The sequence below is a fragment of the Zingiber officinale genome, chromosome 1B, assembly GCF_018446385.1.
Source record: "Zingiber officinale cultivar Zhangliang chromosome 1B, Zo_v1.1, whole genome shotgun sequence".
Taxonomy (NCBI): Eukaryota; Viridiplantae; Streptophyta; class Magnoliopsida; order Zingiberales; family Zingiberaceae; genus Zingiber; species Zingiber officinale.
Genome location: NC_055986.1, coordinates 10,761,516 through 10,782,153, shown reverse-complemented (window position 1 = coordinate 10,782,153; position 20,638 = coordinate 10,761,516). Strand labels below are relative to the sequence as shown.

The 20,638-nt window shown below is 36.9% G+C and overlaps 3 protein-coding genes across 15 annotated transcripts; 1 reads left to right on the top strand and 2 right to left on the bottom strand.

Moving 5' to 3' along the window:
• Positions 1–1,309: 1,309 nt before the first annotated feature.
• Positions 1,310–3,332, top strand: LOC122050575 (myb-related protein 1-like). Of its 2 annotated transcripts, none has more exons than XM_042611474.1 (7): positions 1,310–1,664; positions 1,752–1,962; positions 2,037–2,113; positions 2,192–2,249; positions 2,329–2,380; positions 2,443–2,512; positions 2,632–3,332. In XM_042611474.1, the coding sequence occupies exons 2-7, from the start codon at positions 1,752–1,754 to the stop codon at positions 3,211–3,213; spliced, it is 1,050 nt and encodes a 349-aa protein (XP_042467408.1). In that variant the 5' UTR covers positions 1,310–1,664; the 3' UTR covers positions 3,214–3,332. The 2 variants fall into 2 exon arrangements, with proteins under 2 accessions (XP_042467408.1, XP_042467414.1); XM_042611480.1 differs by having other exon boundaries at positions 1,312–1,664; positions 1,802–1,962.
• Positions 3,333–5,561: 2,229 nt separating this feature from the next.
• LOC122050510 lies at positions 5,562–11,062 on the bottom strand. Of its 12 annotated transcripts, none has more exons than XM_042611459.1 (5): positions 10,970–11,019; positions 10,789–10,898; positions 9,547–9,952; positions 6,869–6,909; positions 5,562–6,745 (listed from the first exon to the last, which is right to left on the bottom strand). In XM_042611459.1, exons 3-5 carry the CDS (start codon positions 9,848–9,850, stop codon positions 5,831–5,833), a joined length of 1,260 nt encoding a protein of 419 aa, XP_042467393.1. In that variant the 5' UTR covers positions 9,851–9,952; positions 10,789–10,898; positions 10,970–11,019; the 3' UTR covers positions 5,562–5,830. The 12 variants fall into 12 exon arrangements, with proteins under 12 accessions (XP_042467393.1, XP_042467370.1, XP_042467381.1 ...); XM_042611436.1 differs by having other exon boundaries at positions 9,547–10,074; positions 10,970–11,018; XM_042611447.1 differs by having other exon boundaries at positions 9,547–10,074; positions 10,800–10,898; positions 10,970–11,004.
• A 944-nt stretch (positions 11,063–12,006) lies between these two features.
• Positions 12,007–18,787, bottom strand: LOC122050501 (rhamnogalacturonan I rhamnosyltransferase 4-like). The gene is made up of 9 exons (XM_042611399.1): positions 18,600–18,787; positions 18,110–18,482; positions 14,370–14,437; positions 14,142–14,230; positions 13,885–14,047; positions 13,512–13,801; positions 13,196–13,400; positions 12,966–13,123; positions 12,007–12,812 (listed from the first exon to the last, which is right to left on the bottom strand). The coding sequence occupies exons 2-9, from the start codon at positions 18,435–18,437 to the stop codon at positions 12,551–12,553; spliced, it is 1,563 nt and encodes a 520-aa protein (XP_042467333.1). The 5' UTR covers positions 18,438–18,482; positions 18,600–18,787; the 3' UTR covers positions 12,007–12,550.
• Positions 18,788–20,638: the final 1,851 nt, after the last annotated feature.

Here is a 20,638-nt window from a genome sequence, read left to right as displayed (position 1 = left end):
ATAATTTAATCATGATTGAACAGGTAAAAATTAATATATAATTTTTACAACATATAATAGTTATATGCTAACTTCTATACATTATATTTATAGAAGTTAACCAATAGTTTTTATAGGTGGTAGAAGATACTTGATAACTTCTACAACAACATTAATCTATGAGTATTTTTGAGATAAAATCATAGAAGAGACGTCCATTTGACTTAGTTTTTTTTTTAAAAGTGTGTTAATGTGATATTTTTCTTAATTTGGAATACCGTTTTAATTTTTGCCCTATTAATTGTGTTGGCTCATGCATTAGGGTTGCATGTTAGTCCAACATGCACCCAAATGAGCACTAAATTGAATTGAAGAGAGTCTTACTATAATGGTAAAATTGATATCATATGATTTTGAGGTCGTAGATTTGAGTTGCGAAAACAATCGGCTGCAAAATACAAAATAAAGTTACGTATAATATATCTATACGGTGATTACTAAGTTGAACCAATGACGTTACCCTTCATTTCATGGTTAATCAGCTCCACCACATAGGAGAAAACCATATTACTCTATAAGATGCTCGCCAACAAGCAAATTTCCTTGTCAACATCAACAAAAGAAGATGATAACAAAAAAAGAAGACATATTCATTGCTTTTTCAACTTAAACTTTTATTGATTCCTGGCATTATTTTTGATCAGGAAGGTGCTTGGAGGAGATATGCCACTAAGTGCCACAGAGAATCATCCAACAGTTTCGATGTTCAATTCAAATGTACTTCAAACAATATATTCTTGGATGATCACAAAGTAATAATCTAATGATGATACACTATATGTTATGCCCAACCCTGTCCTCATTCCCAGGGAATAATATCCACTCCTCGAGCTAATGGAGCAAAGTGTTGCTCTATTTAAAGATTAATTATCTCCTTATCAGTTAACTAAGCCTAGAAAATAACATATACGAAAGCATATATTACAAATTTACAAGTTCATAGAAGGATAGTGATGAAGTTGTCCAAGAACTCTAAAAATGAAAATAAATACTTTAAATTCGTGATTGAAAAAAATAATAATAAATCAGTAGTAAACTTTCAAGATTCCTACTCTCTCTCTCTTTTTTTTTCTTTTTTTTTTGTGTGTGTCGAAGGGATAACTGAATAAGTACCAAAACTTAGCGAAGGAGACAACATGGAATACAATACTTGTTCCTTGTTCCATTCCTTGCTTTCAAAGTGCACTCGAGAGCATCATATACAGTAGAGTTTTCTATTATTTACACAGTCAAACAGAGTTTTCAGACTTCTGCCATAACCAATTCATTTCAGGCTTAACTTCATTAACTATTTCTATCAACTGGATTTTTTTTAGCTTTCATAAATTTAAGGAAGTTCTTGACATGAGCATGAAGGTTCTTACTTCTTTATTCCTTTGGACATGTGACAAGCCAAAGGGAGCCTAGCAGAAAGTTTGTTGATGCAGAATATTAACTGAAGCCTTAACTTGTGAGTGCTGTGTTCAGTGATTCTAAACTCCCTTAAGGATTGCCTTATAAGGAGAGCCTTGGAGTCATCTCTCAGCACCAATGTGTCTCTCAGCTTCCTAGGAACAAGTCAGTTTGTCTGAAATGAAGCTCCCAAATGGAGTGTAGATCTACAAAGAAAGGAGAAAGCTGAAAAGGTAATGAAATTTTAGAAAATGAGACGACAAAGCCGATGATGGTCTCCATGATTTAGCTTGTCTCCTAAAATTTTCTTCCTGAATCAGATGTATCAGCATCAATCTTATCAAAGCCGAACTGGCCTCCTTTCTTTTAGGACACCATGTCCTTCAGAGAGACAATTGTTTTTGCAAAGAGGAAGTGCCTCAGGTGAGCCTGGACTAGTTCTTTCAGCCGATGCCAAGCCTAGATTAAAATGGACCCCTGAGCTCCATGAAAGGTTTATCGATGCAGTGAACCAACTAGGTGGAGAAGATGGTGAGCATAGATAGATGCAAGTAATTGTTTTCATGTTCAAGACTAAGAAAACATGTTCTATATGTATCTGGCAGAGGCTACCCCGAAGACGATCATTAGGCTGATGGGCATTCCAGGACTCACTCTGTATCATCTCAAAAGTCATCTTCAGGTCCTAACTACCATGCTCTAGAATCTCTCGTTTCATTTTTCAGAACTAATTAACTTGCTTTTGTCATTTGTCTTTTAGAAATACAGGCTCAGTAAAAATCTGCAGGCTCAAACAAGCACTGGAAGCATGAAGAATTGTAAGTGAACTCCTAGAGTTTATATATGGGCCTTCAAACCAGATACATCAGTTCCAAAGTTTTTACAACTTAATTGTAGTTTTTGGTGAGGACAATGGATCAGCAACAAATATCATGGCACCGGTGAACAAGTACGATAAGATTAGTGAAACTTTATATAACATGTTTCTCTAACAGTAAATATATTTCACAGAACCATGCAGATAAATGAAGCCTTCAGAATGCAAATTGAAGTTCAGCAAAAGCTACATGAACAACTCGGGGCAAGTCCTAATTCTCCAAAACAATTGACAACTAATCATAGTTTGAACCTTTTATTTTGAAGTCAATTTCCTTTTTTTTTTCTAAATGATATTCTGATAAAGGTGCAATGGACGTGAAGGTACAAAGACATTTGCAATTCCAGATAGAGGCACAGGGAAAGTATTTGCAGTCAGTGCTGGAGAAGGCTGAAGAGACACTTAGGCAGCAGAACTTGGGTTCTTCAGGGCTACAACTCTCAAGTGAATACACTGAAGGAAATGACATCCAACACATGCTACAACTAAATCCAACCCAACTTGTTGATTGCCCAGTGGATAGTTGGCTGACCACATCTGAGGGATCCATGGGGTTGAGAGCTGCTGCTGATCATCAAGAAGGGTTTTCCCTGAGCATCAAACAGTTTGGAGGACGATCTAAGTTCGAACATACTCAACACGCGTGGTGTAGTGATCCGATTGAGCTGAAGAAAGCTTTATCCATGTCGAAAGATTCAGCATCAAAGAACAAGTTTCTTGAACATCCAGTAACAAGAGAGAAGAAGTTGTACAGGACAGAAGAAAGCAGCGAGATGGATTTATTCTGCCTTACCACAAATTTAGAACTAAAAATCTATGAAGACAGTGGAGGTGCATCAGGCTGTAAGCAATTTGACCTGAATGGCTTCAGTGGAGTTAATACACGGAAAGGAGGCCCATTCTGAGGCAAAAAGTACGTATGGCTGTATCTAGGTACCACAGAGAATGCTTGAGAACAACTACTTGTCATTTGAATCTCTAGTATAGTAAATAAGAGTTTCAAAGCACTTTTCGTTTGTAGTAATGTTTCATTAAGACTGGTTAAGAAAATTAATCAGGATATGTTTTTAGCTAGATTTAACATAGTGAACATCCACTGATCCACAAGGTTATTCTTTCTGGTCATAAACAAGAGAAAGCCTTGATTAAGCCTCCTTTTCAAAGTTTGATCAATAGTAAGTGATACGGGATGTTACAGGCGGATCCAAATATGACGTGATCAAAGTCAATGTGATATGGCAGTCAAAGTCAAAGAGAGGTGACAATCAGCGTGTCACTCTAAATAGGACTTTGCTCTTCGCCCAACGCTTCAGTACAAGAACGATCGGGTCATGAGCTGGTCGAACCTAGGGGGCCTAGTGCTTCAATTTTGTATTAAGATATCTATTATGTATTCGATCATTAAATAGTCGACCGAGTTTAAGGGTTGTCTGATCTATCGCAGAGTCGGCCGGTCATATACTCGGCCAGAGTAAGGGGATCCAACTCCCCATTCAGCACAAGTCTTTCAAAATATGACCGGTCGACCGCACTGTCAGCCGACCCTATTATCGGCTGACCTTGAGGGTTTTCTCATATGTCAGTCCTCCTTTATATAACCGGTCGGTAATAACTCCGATCAGATTTATACAGCTCGGCATGCCCGTCTCTTATACGTACAAAAGATAAGTATAAAACAACTCTCCTTATAAACTCGATCGGGCTTCTAGATCTCTGTTTCTCACTTCAAAGGCAAGTTTTCGATCATCTGGGTGATCGGCTTAAAGTACCGATCGAATCTCCCAGGCCTCAGTTCCCCATTTCCCAGAGGCAAGTAACCCGGTATATGACCGATCGATCATAGAATTGACCGGACCTAAGGAACTTAGCTTCATATTACTTCTAGAGTAGATCTCCAACACCACCTAGTGCATAACCGAGCAGCTTAAGAGAAGGGTAGCTATACAATCAGCCGGTTTAAAGATCCGGTCGGGATACACTCAGACAACATGGTCAGAGAATCAACAACCTGCAACAACCATTTTGTCAAAGAATATTTCTCTATTGTAATATGAGCATTCACTATAATCTTCTTCGAAAGTGATTACACTTCCCATCAACCGACATCTTATGACAGCATATTCCTTCAACCGCCTCATTCATGGCGTAAGTTACAAAAGAGGTGCACAGATGGATAACGGAAGATTCCTCAGACGGTGGCGGTACATCTCGGCTGTACATCTTCCTATACCCGACAACCTCTAACAAACACTCAACATTCTTTGTCACCTCATGATTGTGGAGGTTATGAGAGCTGGTATATAAAGGGGGTCCTCTCCATTGGCTAGATACACGTCTTACGGTAGTCTTACGCACACATATTTACTATTCATATCTCCCTTTTCTTGCTCGAGCATTGTACTGATTTGAGCGTCGAAGAGCCTACGTCAAGGGCCCTCTCCCTATTTCCTGTCTGCTCTCTTTGGTATGTGCAGAGAGGAAAAGCCCATTTTTCTCTAATTCAAAGTCCTCACGTAGTCAACATCGCAGCCATCTAACCAGCAAACAAGATAAGTAAGCATATTTAAGAAACATATGGGATTTATACTTGGTGTATTGTTGCCAGATACGTGCATATGCAAGAACTCAAAATTTTATCCACAAGAACTCAAAATTTTATTTATTTATTAAATATCAATTATTCCAATTAAATCAATTCAATTTTAATTATAAATTTTGAAAATATATTAAATCGTTTTTATTAAATAATAAAACATATTAAATCACTTAAATTTTTATTTTAAAAAAAAAATAATTCAATTTCCAACCGAATTAATTATTTTCTTTTATCGATTCAGTTTTAATAGTAAAAATCAATCAGTTTAGTTGGTAAATAAACTCTAAATTTTATTTTAACAAATTCAATTCAATGGGTTCAGTTTTAATCAAATGCTCATTAACACATAACAAAAGTTTCTCAATCCTTTCTTCATCTTGGATCCAAAGTTGTTGGGAATAAAAGAGAAGGCAAAAACAATCCTTCATGAATAACAGCAGGGGAAGGTGAGGAGAAGTAGAACATTGTGACCATTAAAAGGAGGTGGGACACCTACTTAAAACCGTTAGGGAAATGAACTGAGGGACTATGGCTGGCAAAGTGATATAAAACTCGTTACAAATTTACAATTCACATCACAACGAATGGAGTTTTCACAAGTTGTAGCTTGGCAATTATAACTATTCTATGAACTTAAATCAACATCCAGCCTTCTCATAATCCAACTAGCTAGTCATGAATTGCTAAAAATGGTATTGATCTTTCTTGACCATGCAATTATTCAGGTAATAAAAAAAATCATGGTCACAAGATATTGTCTAAACACCAGAGATATTGACAAACTGAAAGTACAGCCCTCATAATGAGCAAGCAGAATAAGGTGGAGCATAAAGAGGGAATGGAACACCAACCTGGAATCGATGATCTACACTTGCCTAGAATTTATGTTCACGTAATTTTCTGATTGGTGTTGTCAACTGCTAGTCCTAAACACTTTGGCTCCGCTGGAATTCCTTTCCTATCTTGCTCTTGAAAGAAAATAGCTTTTTGATGTGGTTCCTCATAGACGAACTCGTATGTTGAGGGGCAGCAAGTAAATTGTTTTGCCTCGTTTCCTCCTTGCACTGATGTGAGATCAGGTTGTTACTAGTACCTGCTTCACTGAATGTTCCCATGCCATGACTCTTGATAGAAGATTTTAGAGCCACATGGAGAGGTTCTGAGAATGATATCAGTTTTTCCACTCCAGTGGCTTTCAGGCACACTGGACAGGGTGGCTCATGAATTTGATCCTTTGGAGTTGTCTCTTCCAAACAATCTGCATGGAAAACATGGTGGCATGGTAGTATGCCGGCGACAGGCATATCCCCGTTTTTGATGATCTGATTAGAACTCCACGGAGACTTCTGATGCAACGACCTCTTGCAAAGTTCACATTTCTGGTATGCTGCAGCGTCATTAGGGTATCTCTCATTCTCTACATCAATATTGTCTCTGATTTCTGTGCCATCCCCGTCAAACCTGAAATCGTAGCTGCTTGCGTTACTCCATCTAAATCCTTCCCTTCTCGAACTCATGCTGAGTTCTGAAGAAGCCTCCATCTTCTGGAGTTCAGTTAGGGCTCTATGGAACTTAAGCTCAGGACTCCATGTTCTCTCAGACCACATGGGTGAAGCCCTAATATCTTCCTGGTGCATTCTTGCACCACTAGAACTTGCTTCAGCTGTTCCTGGGACATCAGCATCTGAAACAGGATTCTGGAACACAAGTGGATAAATGGGCTTTGAAATGAATGACCACCTGTTCGAAAGTTGACGGGGTTGCTTGCTAGCAGATGACCATCTACTAGATTCTAATGGTGAAAATGGAGAGCCAATACTATCTGCCACAGAAACATATCCCTACAATAAAAAGAAGAGGGAAAAGGTTACTTTTTAGAATAATCTACATAAAGCCAGCCAGACATGATGGGAATTGATTTTCAGAGAAACAAACACCATGAGAACTCTGAATTAGAATGCTACCTCACTTCCTCTGGAGAATACACAAGCTTCAGGCCTCCCACCTAACAATGTAGAAGTAATTGAAGATTAGTTACATACTTAAACTTTTAAGGTTTTAACAAATCTATCATCAGCTTTCATTTTTAATTAATGCATAAAAGTACTAATTTTGTAAAAAAAATCCAGTCATTCCCAACCAAAAATAAGTATATTTTTTTATAATTTGAATCTTTATAAATCAATTGCCATATTAAGAAATGACATCTCGATCATTAGAGAATGTAATGAGGTGTCAAAATGGCATATGATATCACATGAAACATAATACTTTCGAGAATTAATCAAACATTACTTCAAACTTTTTCCAGGCTAAGTTTGTTACAAAATCACAAGTACATGATGCAATGTTAGAAAAAAAGTGTTTTTAAAACCTAAAAAATTCATGATAGTTATAGTAATTAACCCTAGATATTAAGAATTAAATGTAATTGGGACAGCAGTAAAGCTTCAACAATGAAACAGTATTCACAAACATTTAGAATTGAAGTGAGCCCCTAATTTGTTAGTATTTCTAAGTTTCTATTTTACAGGTGAAGTGAAGAGGAATACGGTAAAAAACCATGCTCCATCTCAGATGGAGCCATGTAGGCTCTTCTAAAACCAATAAAAAAACCAAAACTCACATGAAAAGAAAAAGAGTGATAGATCACTTGCTAATCAACTTGAGTTCAATCAAGTTCAATAACATATATGGATCTGACAATGTATCCGATTTATGAAGACATTTGAAAACAAGGTATAAAGTGATGTTTTTACTAACCAGAAATTAAAAACTGACACACTAGAACTAAACATTGTTGCATGCAAATTATTTAACAACTATGGTGTAGAAACTAATATCAAGTTGATTCTACATTAGCATTGTGTAAAACATAATCTATAGTAGAACAAAAGGCAAAGGAATTCAAGTTCGAAGCCAGAGAAAACATCACATTTCAAATTTCCCAGCTTCATAAAAGGAACATTTATCCATATTGTGGATGACCAAAGTTATGTTTACGGTTCTCAAAATGAATGATTACTTATGGTGATTCACAATAAATTCAACCTCAATATCTGGAAATGATTATAGGTGACTGATAATATCAGAACTAACTGTTACTGCATCTTGCTTTTTTAGCCTACCTGCTGTCTTATTTGACCATGTAAGCCATTCTTGGTTTTTGTAATGTCCTTTAGAAGTCCTATGTGGACAAATTTTGTGTATTTCCTTTTTGATTCACAAAACAACATCCTGCCCATACCCATGTAGTCTTTCTTCCAGAAAAACCTATGCCATTCTAGTCATTTTAAAGACACAGAAGAACAATTTGGTGGCAAACACAGAAACAATGGAGCACCATATCGATGCTGGAATCAATGTACCTTTTTTTCTAAGCCTGTACTTCCATACAAAATGTTTGACTTAATGAAACATATAAAATATGCATATTAATGTAACAATCTAAATTGTATAATCAACTTGAACAGACAGATAAACATGGAAAATTCAATCTGTTACCCATGACACACCTGTTATTCCAAAAAGGATTATTTCCAGTTACTACATTATTTTAAAGGAATATTTTACTAGGTGTTCTATTCATGCAGATTTTCTGAAATATAAATTTTCAAAAAAAAAAAATTCTAAATGAGCACAGCAGAACAATCATAAACTTACTGGCAACATGGTCATCACCATACAACCAACAAATTATTTTATCTATTTCTGATGACTGGATGAGAAACTATCAAATTTAAGGTAACTACTATATATTAACCTAGACAGTTATGAGAGTTTTACTAAGAAAATTACTTGCAAGATCACCAATCCAATTCCTAACCCGAAAACATGTATTCAGTTGTACATGCATAATGTATTCATGATTTTCTATCCATGCCAATCTATAATTGCAACTTATTATGTCTACTCTCCCTTTGCTCTTGATGACATCATATATGAACATATCCAAATCACGTGACTGTAAGTTTGCACAATATTGTATGTTTTAATAGTGAGACCTGCTTGGTTTTGTCCTTTGTCAAAAGGAGCCTATCTTTGAGCTTACATCAAACTGAGACTCTACGCTCCTTACCAATGTGGGACAAAAGCCTTTTCATCAGAGCCACCTAGACAGCTGAATGTCACATTCCCATCAAGGATGCCATGAAGTCATTTTGTGAATGTTGATTTGGGTCTTGTGGGTGTTGGGCCAACTGGATTATTGCTTGCTTTAGGATTGAAGTTCTCATGGTTTTACCCTTTTGATGAAAAGTGCCTTGAAGAGTGGGCATATCTTTAAACTTATAAGGCCTTGAGATTCAACACTCCTTGCTGAAGTGGAACTAAAGATCAGTCAACAAAATCTATGATAATTCCATAATGCATTTCAAACTTGCAACAAACTCCAATAGAATTAAACACTTCTAGACCAGTTTCCCAACTCAGACATGGTAAATTTGGTGACCTCATCTCAAAATAGTGCCTCCTAAATCAGGTACAAATGCCACGCAATGTTAACTAAATACAAAAATACGAGTAGAGAATTTATATAAAAATTAGATTGCCATAACCTCCTGAAAAAAATGGAAATTTTAAACATAGAGAGAGGAAATTTTGTCCTCGTAGTAAGATAGGGAAGCAAAAAACAATCAGATACCTCCAGTGGGTATAGAAAATTCCCCAAGATCATATCTATGCATACATGGTGTCCAGCAGCGTGGTTGGAGATGGTCAGATGGGCTCCCTGTCAAAGATACTGCCCCATCTGACACAGAATGGTGATGATTAAGGTCACAAGTTTGTCTGCCACTTTTACTACTCAGAGAGTATGAACTGCCAGTCAAAGGAACTTCATGGACTCTATTAGATAGTTCAGGTGGCTGAGAACTGCAGTCCCATCTCCTAGATAAATGAGGCGAGTAGCTTGAATTGGTTCGCCAGGGAGGATCATGTGGATCCATGGAGCCTGCTCTTCTGGAGGAATTAGATTTAGGTCCATGTGGCCCAGTGGCCACACAACAAAGAGCACCCGTCTTATCGATTTTATATGGTACGCAACAAATCTGAGGAAAGCAACACAGACCAATAGATTGAGAAGAGAAACTATTTAAAAATCATGGACGTATATCAACAGCCACCAGTGTTAACATTTGAATTTCACTTTATTGATAAGAAAACCTGTAACCTGTTCAAAAAATCAAAATCATTATCCTACAATGAGCTTAGAGGGTTATCCAAAACAACATATGACTAAGTATTTTTACCATAATATTCTTCCTCAGATCCTACAAAACGCACAACATATAAACAATTGCACTAGTATTGAGTTAACAATATACACCGAGAAAAGTCAAAACTTAAAAATCAGCGTGATATAAACAATTTGACAAAACACAAACAAGTTTCTTCATCAAACACATAGGTCCAATTGATTTAACGACTCAGACTGAGTTAGAGCAAAAAAAATAAATAAATAAGGTGGTGAAGATAAAGGACATGAATACGCACTTTGTTATGATCACTTACAACATTGTTCCTCTGCCAGGAAAAAAGTAACATTCTGCTGAATCAAAAACTTTAAAATAATAATAATTGACGGGATTAGGTCAAATATGGCAAATTGTCTATGGACTTCATTTTCACAAAGGGCAAGGTCAGCATACTATATGGCCAGCAGTGATAAATAAAATAACAAAAATAATCCATTTTGAATTGCGTAAAAGCGCCTAAACGAACTACGAAAGGCAAAGTTCCTCGGATTAATGTCATATGAATCAGTCTACAACCTCTCGAAGAAGAAAATAAGGTTAAAAGACCTTTCGACAAGCAATGGATTCAATAAGCACAAAGTTTCATCTTTTTTTGAAAAAAGAAAAGAAAGCTAAGAGATTGGACGAACGAGAATCAAACCGGCGGAATTTAGGGGAATGCTCGAGAAATTTCTCAAATCCACAGACAGGGCCAAACAACCGGGTGATTCAGAGGATGCAGGAAAGGGAATCCAAACACCTGAAAGTAAATCAAGACTCCAAGAGGGTAGTTTGCGTTTGCAAGAGGGAATCGAAAAGACGCGAACGAACAATCGAGGGAAAGTCCCAAATGGTCGTCTCCTTCCTCGGGGAGTCAGCGGAAGCGAACAAAAGTAGCATAGTTTAAATAAATTAAAGAGAATTGTTTACTTATACTGGTTTTCAATACACTTTTATTCACCTCCATTACTATTGGCAACTGTTGGATTTTGCTCTAGAGTAAAATATCTGGTTAAATATCTAACTACTCTATAAAAAAACTTACTGTGCTAAAATAAAATACGACCGTTGATACCGATATCACCCAGTCAAGTCAGGTCTCTCAACCGCCATCAGTGTCTCGCATAAATGCTGGATCTCTCGGTTTTATGGGGGCGTTTACTTGGACGAAAATAAGAGGGAAGTTTAATTCTTGTTAATTTGAAAAGATGGTGAGAGAAAGAAGGGAGGAATTTAATTCTTTCATTTTAGTTGTGGAGAAATTTAATGATAGTAATTTTCCAACATTAAAAAATTATGATTTTTATGATAATTACATGATAATACTTTTACTTATTTTTGTTTAATATATAATTTGTAATGCTTAATTTAAAACATCTACTATTTAAGGGTCATATTTGACCATACAAGAATAACTAAAACTAAGTATTTATTCTACTAAATATGAGAGCCCGACTTATGCTGTCTGATTCCGTCTGCGACTGAGTGCATTTCCGAACACCCAAACACATTCTGATCTCGGCCGCAGACAAAGTCGGAGAACACATCAAATCCTACTAAATATAATAAAAAATATATATATGATAACGCTCAAATGTAAAGCATGAGAATGTTTCATGAATTGGAAAAACAGAAAGATGGAGTTATTCTTTTAATAATTTAGTAGGATAATTATGGAACCAATGAGTAGGTTATATTGATGTCTTTATTGCATAGTAGGCGAGCATTAAATATCCTCCCATCTAAGAAATACCTCCCTTCATCTTGTTATACGATGAATGATAAGGAGCCGCGGGTGAGCAATATCATCTTTTTCTTCATTTATTGCATAGTGAGAAATTGGTACTAATTGCTCAATACAAAACATGTGTTTAACGTGTACCCATTAATTTGATGTTGGCAGCCAAACTTGTAGATAGTCTGCAAGCTGCTAAAACAAAAGAAGGATAATGTGTGTGCAGTTCCTGATACATTGTAGTTCTATCTTGCATTGGACTGTTGTCTTTTGAAAACATGTCAATCTCTGTGACAAAGAAACCTGATACATGCTAAATTCTTAGTCGACGCACTTGTAGTCTATCAATCTGTAACTAACAACACAGTACAAATCTGGAGGCAGGGGCAGGGTGAGGGGAAATGCCTGTAAGAAATGAAAGAATGGTAAAGGGGGTAATCAGAAATCTATATCTGCGCAAATCTTGACGAGCTTCACTCCCAAATCCTGATCTCTGATGACCAACTCAATGGCACGGCAGTCTGCTGACTCTCTTCCAGAGTATCATTCGCAAGCATCTGGACTTCAGGCTTGCCTAAAAAGAGCAAGAGTTGTCCATAGTTTAGAATTAGAGCTATACAGCGAGCTGCACATCACTCTGAATTTCATCAGCGGAAGCAGCCACAATAGCAGTAGATTTAGATGTCAAATTCTCTCGACTCAGTATGTCTGATCCTTGAAGACCCAGTACACTCATGAGGATTAGAATAGAAATAGTCCTCTTCTTTTGGTCGACCATGTAGGACCATCCTTAATGTTGGTTGGCCCATGCGGCCCTTGTGCAATTCCATAACAGCAGTCGAGAACTGATCCCAGGATACATTCCCATCCTGGAGAAGATCCAAAAGTTTTACAAGTTCTCTCCTATCCAACACGATTGTCTTACGAAAACCATTATACCTATGAACAAGAATTAACTGGCCATGAGATGCACAAGAGCAAAACAGATAATAATGAGATGAAACATATATACAAGAAAGAAGCATCATGTATTATAAAAAATAAACTAAGATTAAGAAATCTGTCAGTAATAAATTTGGATAATGAGCAAACCTGCGGTGCCCCTCTACTACTTTGGCCATATTTCCATCATAGGTAGGGACAAAGACATCACTTGCAACAGAAACCTGATAGTCCAATGCTGCCATTTGAGTTGAGTGGTTTTGGAAAGGGTTCAATTCCTCAGCACTAAGAAGCATTTCTTTCCTCACCTGAATTGATAGATTATGGGTGAGTATATCATATCCGCACCTGATGTAATAGTTGAAAGATAAATGTCTTACTATTCTCGGATATGCAGCCCTCAAAGAAGCCATCCTTCTTTCCCCACCATAGATTTCACCAGAGGCAATGTAAATTAGGGTGTCCCTTGTGAAACCTAGTGCTCGTAAAACTACAGCTGTTTCTTCAGGTGTAAGAGGGCACAAACCTTCTGATCTTTTCTTTTCTGATATTATTTCTTTCTCTTTCCACCATGGATAGGCATATCTTAAGATCCAATGATACAAAAAGGAGCCTTTATTATTGGTTGGTGAAAAAGAAAAAAAAATGGAACGAAAAGCGCAGTATAAAAAGGTATAGAGCACAAGAATGGCAAACCTCATCCTAGTGAGATCTTCAGTCTCTTTTGCAGAGCATCCATGTGTGCAACCAGAGAAAGAGAGCATATCCATCTCATATCGCAGGTGAAGAACAACGAAGAATCCACTTCTCTGGAGAGTTGAGACAAGTTTATTGCCTAGGGCTTCAATTGCAGGCGTAAATCTTAAGGCCTTGTAATTAACACGACAACGGAGTTTTTGGAGGTGTAACGGCAATCCATTATTTGCAAGACGAGCATCTGTTCTGTTAAAATGAACTACCTTGTGCTTCCTCACAAGCGGGAGAATCTGCAATTAACATTTCTTTAAACATTACTTATCTGGAATAGAAAATAATAACAGCAATGAATGAAAAGACTCTCTTAGCTAACCTCCTTCGAGTAGTATTTCAAACTAGACCAGCTAACAGGAGGCATTGAGAATGGTTCAGTGTGGATCTTTTTGCTAAACTTTTTAGGGAGCGCTCTTACTATCTTCACTTCATCTCTCAAAGAATTAATAAAGTGATCTACATTGAATATATCACCAAAATCACTGCAAAGGAAAGAAAGTATTATCCGAAATTTAGCTCCAGATCAAAAGAAAGAAGGCCACATTCACTAGTGAATGCTAACAGGGAAATTTATACCTAGGATCAGCCCAGAAAGATATTTTATCAAGTTCAGGAACTACAAGTGTTAGATTGAGATAGCGTGCTATAGTAACCATATCACATATCTGCAAGAAAACCCAATAACAGTCATAACACATATAAAAAGGTAACTTAAATTAACTAGTATGATCTGGCTACATAAAAAAAATATTTGGAAACATATGAATGATTCAGGAGACTACAAAAGGTAAGGATTTTACAAACCGCAGCACGCATCTGATTCAGGCCTCCATTGCATGACACCTTAAGATAACCATTGCTTTTGTAAAGTCCTGAAAAATGAAAACAGAAGATCATATCGTCAAACATGAAAGCTTCAGTTCAATTCATTGTATATTGTAGTCTCTGGTGATAGTGGGAGACATCCTATCAGATAAATGAGAAAATTAAAAAAAAAAAAAAATAATAGCTTCAAAGTGCTGGAGAAACTTGCAATTTGTTAGCATACTTGTTAGCAGCAAGGTTTCTATTAAGCATCCAATAACAACCAATATCAAATTTGATAGGCCACATGTACATAATTGATCAAATGAGAGTAGTATCATGATTTTATTTCATGATTGTATTTTTATTATAGGGTCAAACAAAAATTGAAAATTGAATCCTATTTAATACCATATTATGAGTAATAGAGCACAACAATCACAATTGATGTAAAAGAAAAAAAAGACTTATCGAACAATTCCATTCTAAAATTATTTTCATTTAGAATTCAAATGACTTGGAGATCAGGATATTTCATCGTTAATTGTTCCTAAAAGTAAACTATTGATCATGAAATCCACTCACATCAGCATCTTGAATCTCAATGCATCAATGCAAGTAACACATAAAGAGCAAGTCAATGGCAAAAATGAAAATAGAAAATGAAGAAGGCTTGGATTTAGAAAGACTTCTCAGCGGGGTGAGCAAAAATTCGGTTAAACCGATCAAACTGATCGAATTTAAAAACTAGGTTCGGTTTATTTGGAAATTCAGTTTTTTTCCCTGAAAAAACGGTTAATTCGGTTCAAGTTTGGTTTTGAAATTTCAAATTCAGTTAAACCGAATAGAATGAATTTTTTACCCGAATCAAATTTTTAGACCCTAAATTTTAGATTGAACCGAATTTTTATTAAGTCATACTGAATTTTTAGAAAAAATCGCTTTGTTCGGTTTTATCGAAAATTCGGTTCATTTTATTTGGTTTTTTATTGAAATCGGTTCGTTCGGTTTGTTTGAAAAAAAATTGGTTCAGTTCGGTTTTAATTGAATACTCACCCCTACTTCTCAGTCACCATCAACTTTACCCCACTAGTTGACTGTTAAGTTTAGATGTGGCAAGACTCCTTTTTAGTGTTCTAAAACTCATAAGTTGACTCACAGACATATAAATTTACAAGAGCCTATCAGCCAAGTTAAAGTGGGTCTTGTACTTGGATTACAAATAAAACTTGTGCTCCGAGTTGTATACTTGTGAACCCAATCTGATTTTACAAGTCTACTGAGCACCAATTGGCTCACTGATGGAGCATGTGATCCAACATAAATCTTATTTTTCTTAGCGTTGTCGTTGAATCTTGGCTATTCCATATGCTTGACGGCCCCAGTCCCATGATCAACATCACACTTTTCACCATCTTCTTCATTTTGCAATGACTTCTTGTAAGATAACCATCTCTTCTTCTTACTATCTATGATTGTTCCATCGTTCTCAAGTGTCAACTGATTATTTCTTGTGGCGTCGCCATCATTGTGTCCCTCATTCCTTCTCTTTTAGCAAAATGGCTTGATGATTCCTTGCCTCTTAGTTTCCTATATTGTTGCCACTTAGAATCCTAGTTACTTGCAAGCCTCTATTCATTAAGCTTACAGTGAGCATTGATTGTTACATTAAGCTTATTTCGACTAGTATCAATTTTCACATCTTTATTTGTGATGAAAAATATTAAATTTTATAAATTATAGATTACATGAGTCCATACACCCAAATCCACACCTATATAGGAACATGAGTTTGACAACCTTGTTCACCTTCTCAACCAGTGTCAGGTGTTTACCTCATCCTTATCATAGACTGACATTCCATACTGCTATAAAGAATTCATTTTTTTCTTTCTTTCCTTTTTTTCCAAAATCATATAGAATACAACTATGTTTTAAATGGTAGTGCATCAAGTCAAATTTATTATCATAAAGTCTGGTTAGGTACATATTATTTTATGTTCAAGACTTATCATATCAAAGGAAACGAATCATGAAGTGTCGAATTCCAACAATTATGAATAACTTAGCATAAGCAACATGAGGAACCACAAGTGAAACTATTCAAGCCATCCATAGCATAGGTAACTTGTTTGGTTAGGTGGGAATCCCACTCAGTAAAATCATCCTAAAGATGAAGTTATCTTACTCTCAAAATTCTGGTAACTAAGACCAATGGTATTGTGACAGTGTTATAATTTACATATAGATTAAAGTACTAGTAGCAAATAAATTGAATTAGCTCAAACATCAAGTAAAGGTTAGTGAAATATCAATGAAAAGATAAGGTTGATTTAGGTTATTAGCAAATGTATGATCATCAAGTTGATTAAATCACTTTTAGTCATCTTAACTAGAGTGTTCTTTGATCACTCCAACTGCTACACCAACTCTAATTGATACAGCTCATCCAATAAAGAATTTATTGATTGTTTCGTAAATAGTTCATAGCATTTAATCTATATTCTCATTTATCATCTAATGAAACTACTCACAGTTATTCTATTCATCTTTACTCATAATCTCACAAATCCATGCTAGCATTGTATTGTAATCTCTGCTAACACAAAGTTCTTATCCATTCCAATCACCCAAAATTTACCCTAGTAATGATCACGTCATCAATATAATTCTTTTAATAACTCTTCCAAGAAAACTGCAACTCATATAAATATCTTACATACTTCCATCTTAACTCTTCCCTCTGTTCTTTTCTTACTATTGAAACTGTTTTTCACATAATTTCATTAGATTAAATTTAAAAATCTTTAGTTTCTAAAGCATCTCTTCAAAAATTCAAGCTTTGAGTTTAATCTTGAAGTGTAGTGAGAAATGTTAGAAACCTATGTTTGCTGATAAACATAAAAAATTGTATCCATATTATTTCATATGTTCTTTAATATTTGTTTTCCATTTTTTTTTTTTGACAAATCCATTTTTCTTTAATAATTGAAAAAAATTTCAATTAGATGATGATATAATAGGAGATAGAGCTCAATGGCGTAAAAGGATTCATACAGCCGACCCCACTTAGTGGGAAAAGGCTTGGTTGTTGTTGTTGTACAAATCCCCAAGCCAAAATATATCAAAGAAGATGGTTCTGAACACCCATCATAGCTCACTCAAGTCCATGAGCCAAAACATATCAAAGAAGATGGTTCTGAACACCTATCATAGCTCAGTCAGGCCCATAAGCCAAAACATATCAATGGTTCTAAAGCAAAAAACAGAAGTTACATGACAGTTTTGTTGGCATGAAATTCTCTCTCACTGCAAACTTCTTACTGTCAATACTCAAGCTCTTTACGTCAATTTCAGCAGGGGCATGTATCCTTCATGTTATTCATATCTAGCACTTTATTTTCAATCAATTCTTATATCTTATGCAACCTCAATCTTCTATCAGGAGAATTACCTATCAATAGCAGTAAAGTTTCAGGGTTAAAGATTGGGAAAAGACAAGATAAACTTTTATATTACCAAATCAAGAAAGTAGAGGCATTTGTTGGAAAAGGGAACCTTAATTTCAGTTCATATCCAACTCCGATTATCAACGTCTAATTAAACCAAAAGATCAATATATCTTAGCGCAATCCACACAAACATAGATGAAAGAATACAGCAACGCAAGAAAAAGGGATCAAGAAAGAAGGTGCTCTTTCAAACAAAACGATGAGTAAAGAAGAAGAACCGAAACTAACTCCGAGGAAGAAGAGCTGGCGGGGAGGAGCGGGAACCGAACAGCGCGTGTTCTTCGCCATCAAGCACGGAAAGATTCGTGGAACCATTGAGATCTCTGTCGCCGTTGCCAGCAGTTGCGGCACCGCGGCCGTCGAAGCAAGCGGCAGGCGACGATTTGGGGGGACGCGGATGCCACACCGAAGTCAGCTGCATCAGCGCCGTCCATATGAGGATACTGGATCCCAACCGCAGGATCCACGTCCTCGTCGCCGTGCGCCGCCACCCGCCCGCACCAAAAGTCCTGCTTCCCGGAGGCAGCGCCTTCCTCGCCCTAGCCTCGTCCGCCATTAGCCCCCAAACAGGGAAAAAAAAACTCTATATCCAAATCGGCGACTGCATCGGAAACACAACGACAAATTAAGACCATCAAGAAGAGAATTTTAACACAAACACAAGACTAAATCACACAAATCGAAAAGAAAAAGGCGTGAAAGAACAAAAAAAGCTCACAGCTTTCCAGAGAATCGAGAAGCGAAGCAAGAAAGGAATCGAAAGGAGAGAAAGAAGAGGAGGAGAGAGGGAGTCGTCAAAGACGAGATCGCCTCGCCTTGCGTTGGATCGCGACGGTGCGCCCTACGACGATGGACTCGTCCTACTGAACAACGCGGAGTTGGTGAAAGATTTGAGTTGAGAAAAAAAAAGAAGAAATATCCGTAATATATATATATATATATAGATATATATATAGGTGTGAAAATTTTCATTTCTTCTTTCTTTTAAGCTATCGAGAAGGTAGAAATTTAGAAAAAGGAACTAGAAATTTATTTATTTTGATCTCACGAACTCGTAATAAATTTTGCACATCCATTTCAGAATAAATCTATATCATTCTGTTCGAAAATGGGAGGATAGAAAATTAGGAATATTACTACTCTATTAATTGGCTATAAAACGTATTCTGCTTTATAAAATAAGTAACATCGGTATTAAATTAGGAAAGGAGTCCCGGTGTTAATCTTTCAATGTTCAAGTCAGTCATAAGAAATATAGAAGAAAGCGAAGCAACAATAATGCAAGCGTAAACAGTAATAACGCGTACCTCCACCAATGATGAATCTCTTTTATATAGAGTTCTAGCGGGCAACATGCATGCTTCTCGAGGCGTGGGCACGTTCTCCAATATGTCTTATGAAGGGACTTGTCAATAGGGATGCTCACGGATCGGCTTTGTTTGATTATTGGGGTAAAAAATTATCCGACTCTACTAAATCAGATAATGATGCAATATCAGGACCTACATTGGGCATTATATCCGGCAGTTCTTATGTATCAGATATCCGACGGATTGTCAGTGATTTGGATATCCGACCCTATATCCAATGAAATATTAAATATAAATACAACAAAAAAATAAAATATTTTAAAATGATAATAGACATTATTCATTATACGTTGTAGCAGCTACAACGTGTAGTAGCTTATCGGCAGTAGCTGCTACAACGTGTAGTAGCTTATCAATAGTAATTGCTACAAGTAGGGGTGATCGCGGATCGGGTTGGTTCGATTATTAGGATAAAAAACTATCTGCCCCTACTAGATCAGATAATGCAATATCAAGACCCTACATCTGGCCCTATATCCGGTAGATTTTTTTTCCGATTCGGTTCAGGTCAGTATAAGCGGGTTTGACGGTTTGGAGGGTTGACTATTCACCCCTACTTGTCAGGAAAATACCTCTGACACTATAGCTTAACAGAGCATGCATATCACTAACAATACAGTAGAAATTTCCGCTGTATGATCCGTCTGTCGACCATGCCTCGTGTTAATGGCACTATCTCCTAAAAGGATATCGAGAGATACGACCATGGTCTTGCTACTTGGCCGAGCAGGATAGTCACTCGGTCGAGACTCCTCAACTCCGTTGATGGCCAGGTCCAGCTACTTGGACGAGCAGAATAGCCACTCGGCTAGGACTCCTCCGCTCTGTCGGCTTCAGAGAGATGATAAGGGTCCCGTTGCTTGGCCAAGCAAGGTAGCCACTCGGTCGGGATTCCTCTGCTCTGTCGACCTCAGCTGCTCTTTCCTGCGGTGACTGTGTAGTAGTTTGCCCCTCCCGTTCGGACAAGCTCTCTAGTCTCCTTAGCGTTTTCCTGCTCAACACTAAGCGTCTGACTATCTTACCATGTTATCCAAGCTAGACACTTGGCTCGTCCGGACACTTATTACCTAACTGACCTTTGTAGTCTCTTGCCAATCGGACCCTGATTGCCCCGACTGGTCATTGTAGTCATCCTCCGCTTGACCACCGTATGCGAGCTTGTTGACACCTTGGCGTTAACCACCTTGACTTTGACCTCCACCTCGACAATTGACCCGTGCCTAGTGGGCCCCCCTCTATCAGATACGCTCCCAAGTTTCTGTTTAGAACAAAAGTTCACGTTGTTCGGCTTTATTTCGCCAGGCTTGATTTATAGGTCACTACAAGAAAAAAGCCTAACAATAATGATTTTTCATCATTGTCGTAGCCCCTTTAGAACTGTTGTTAA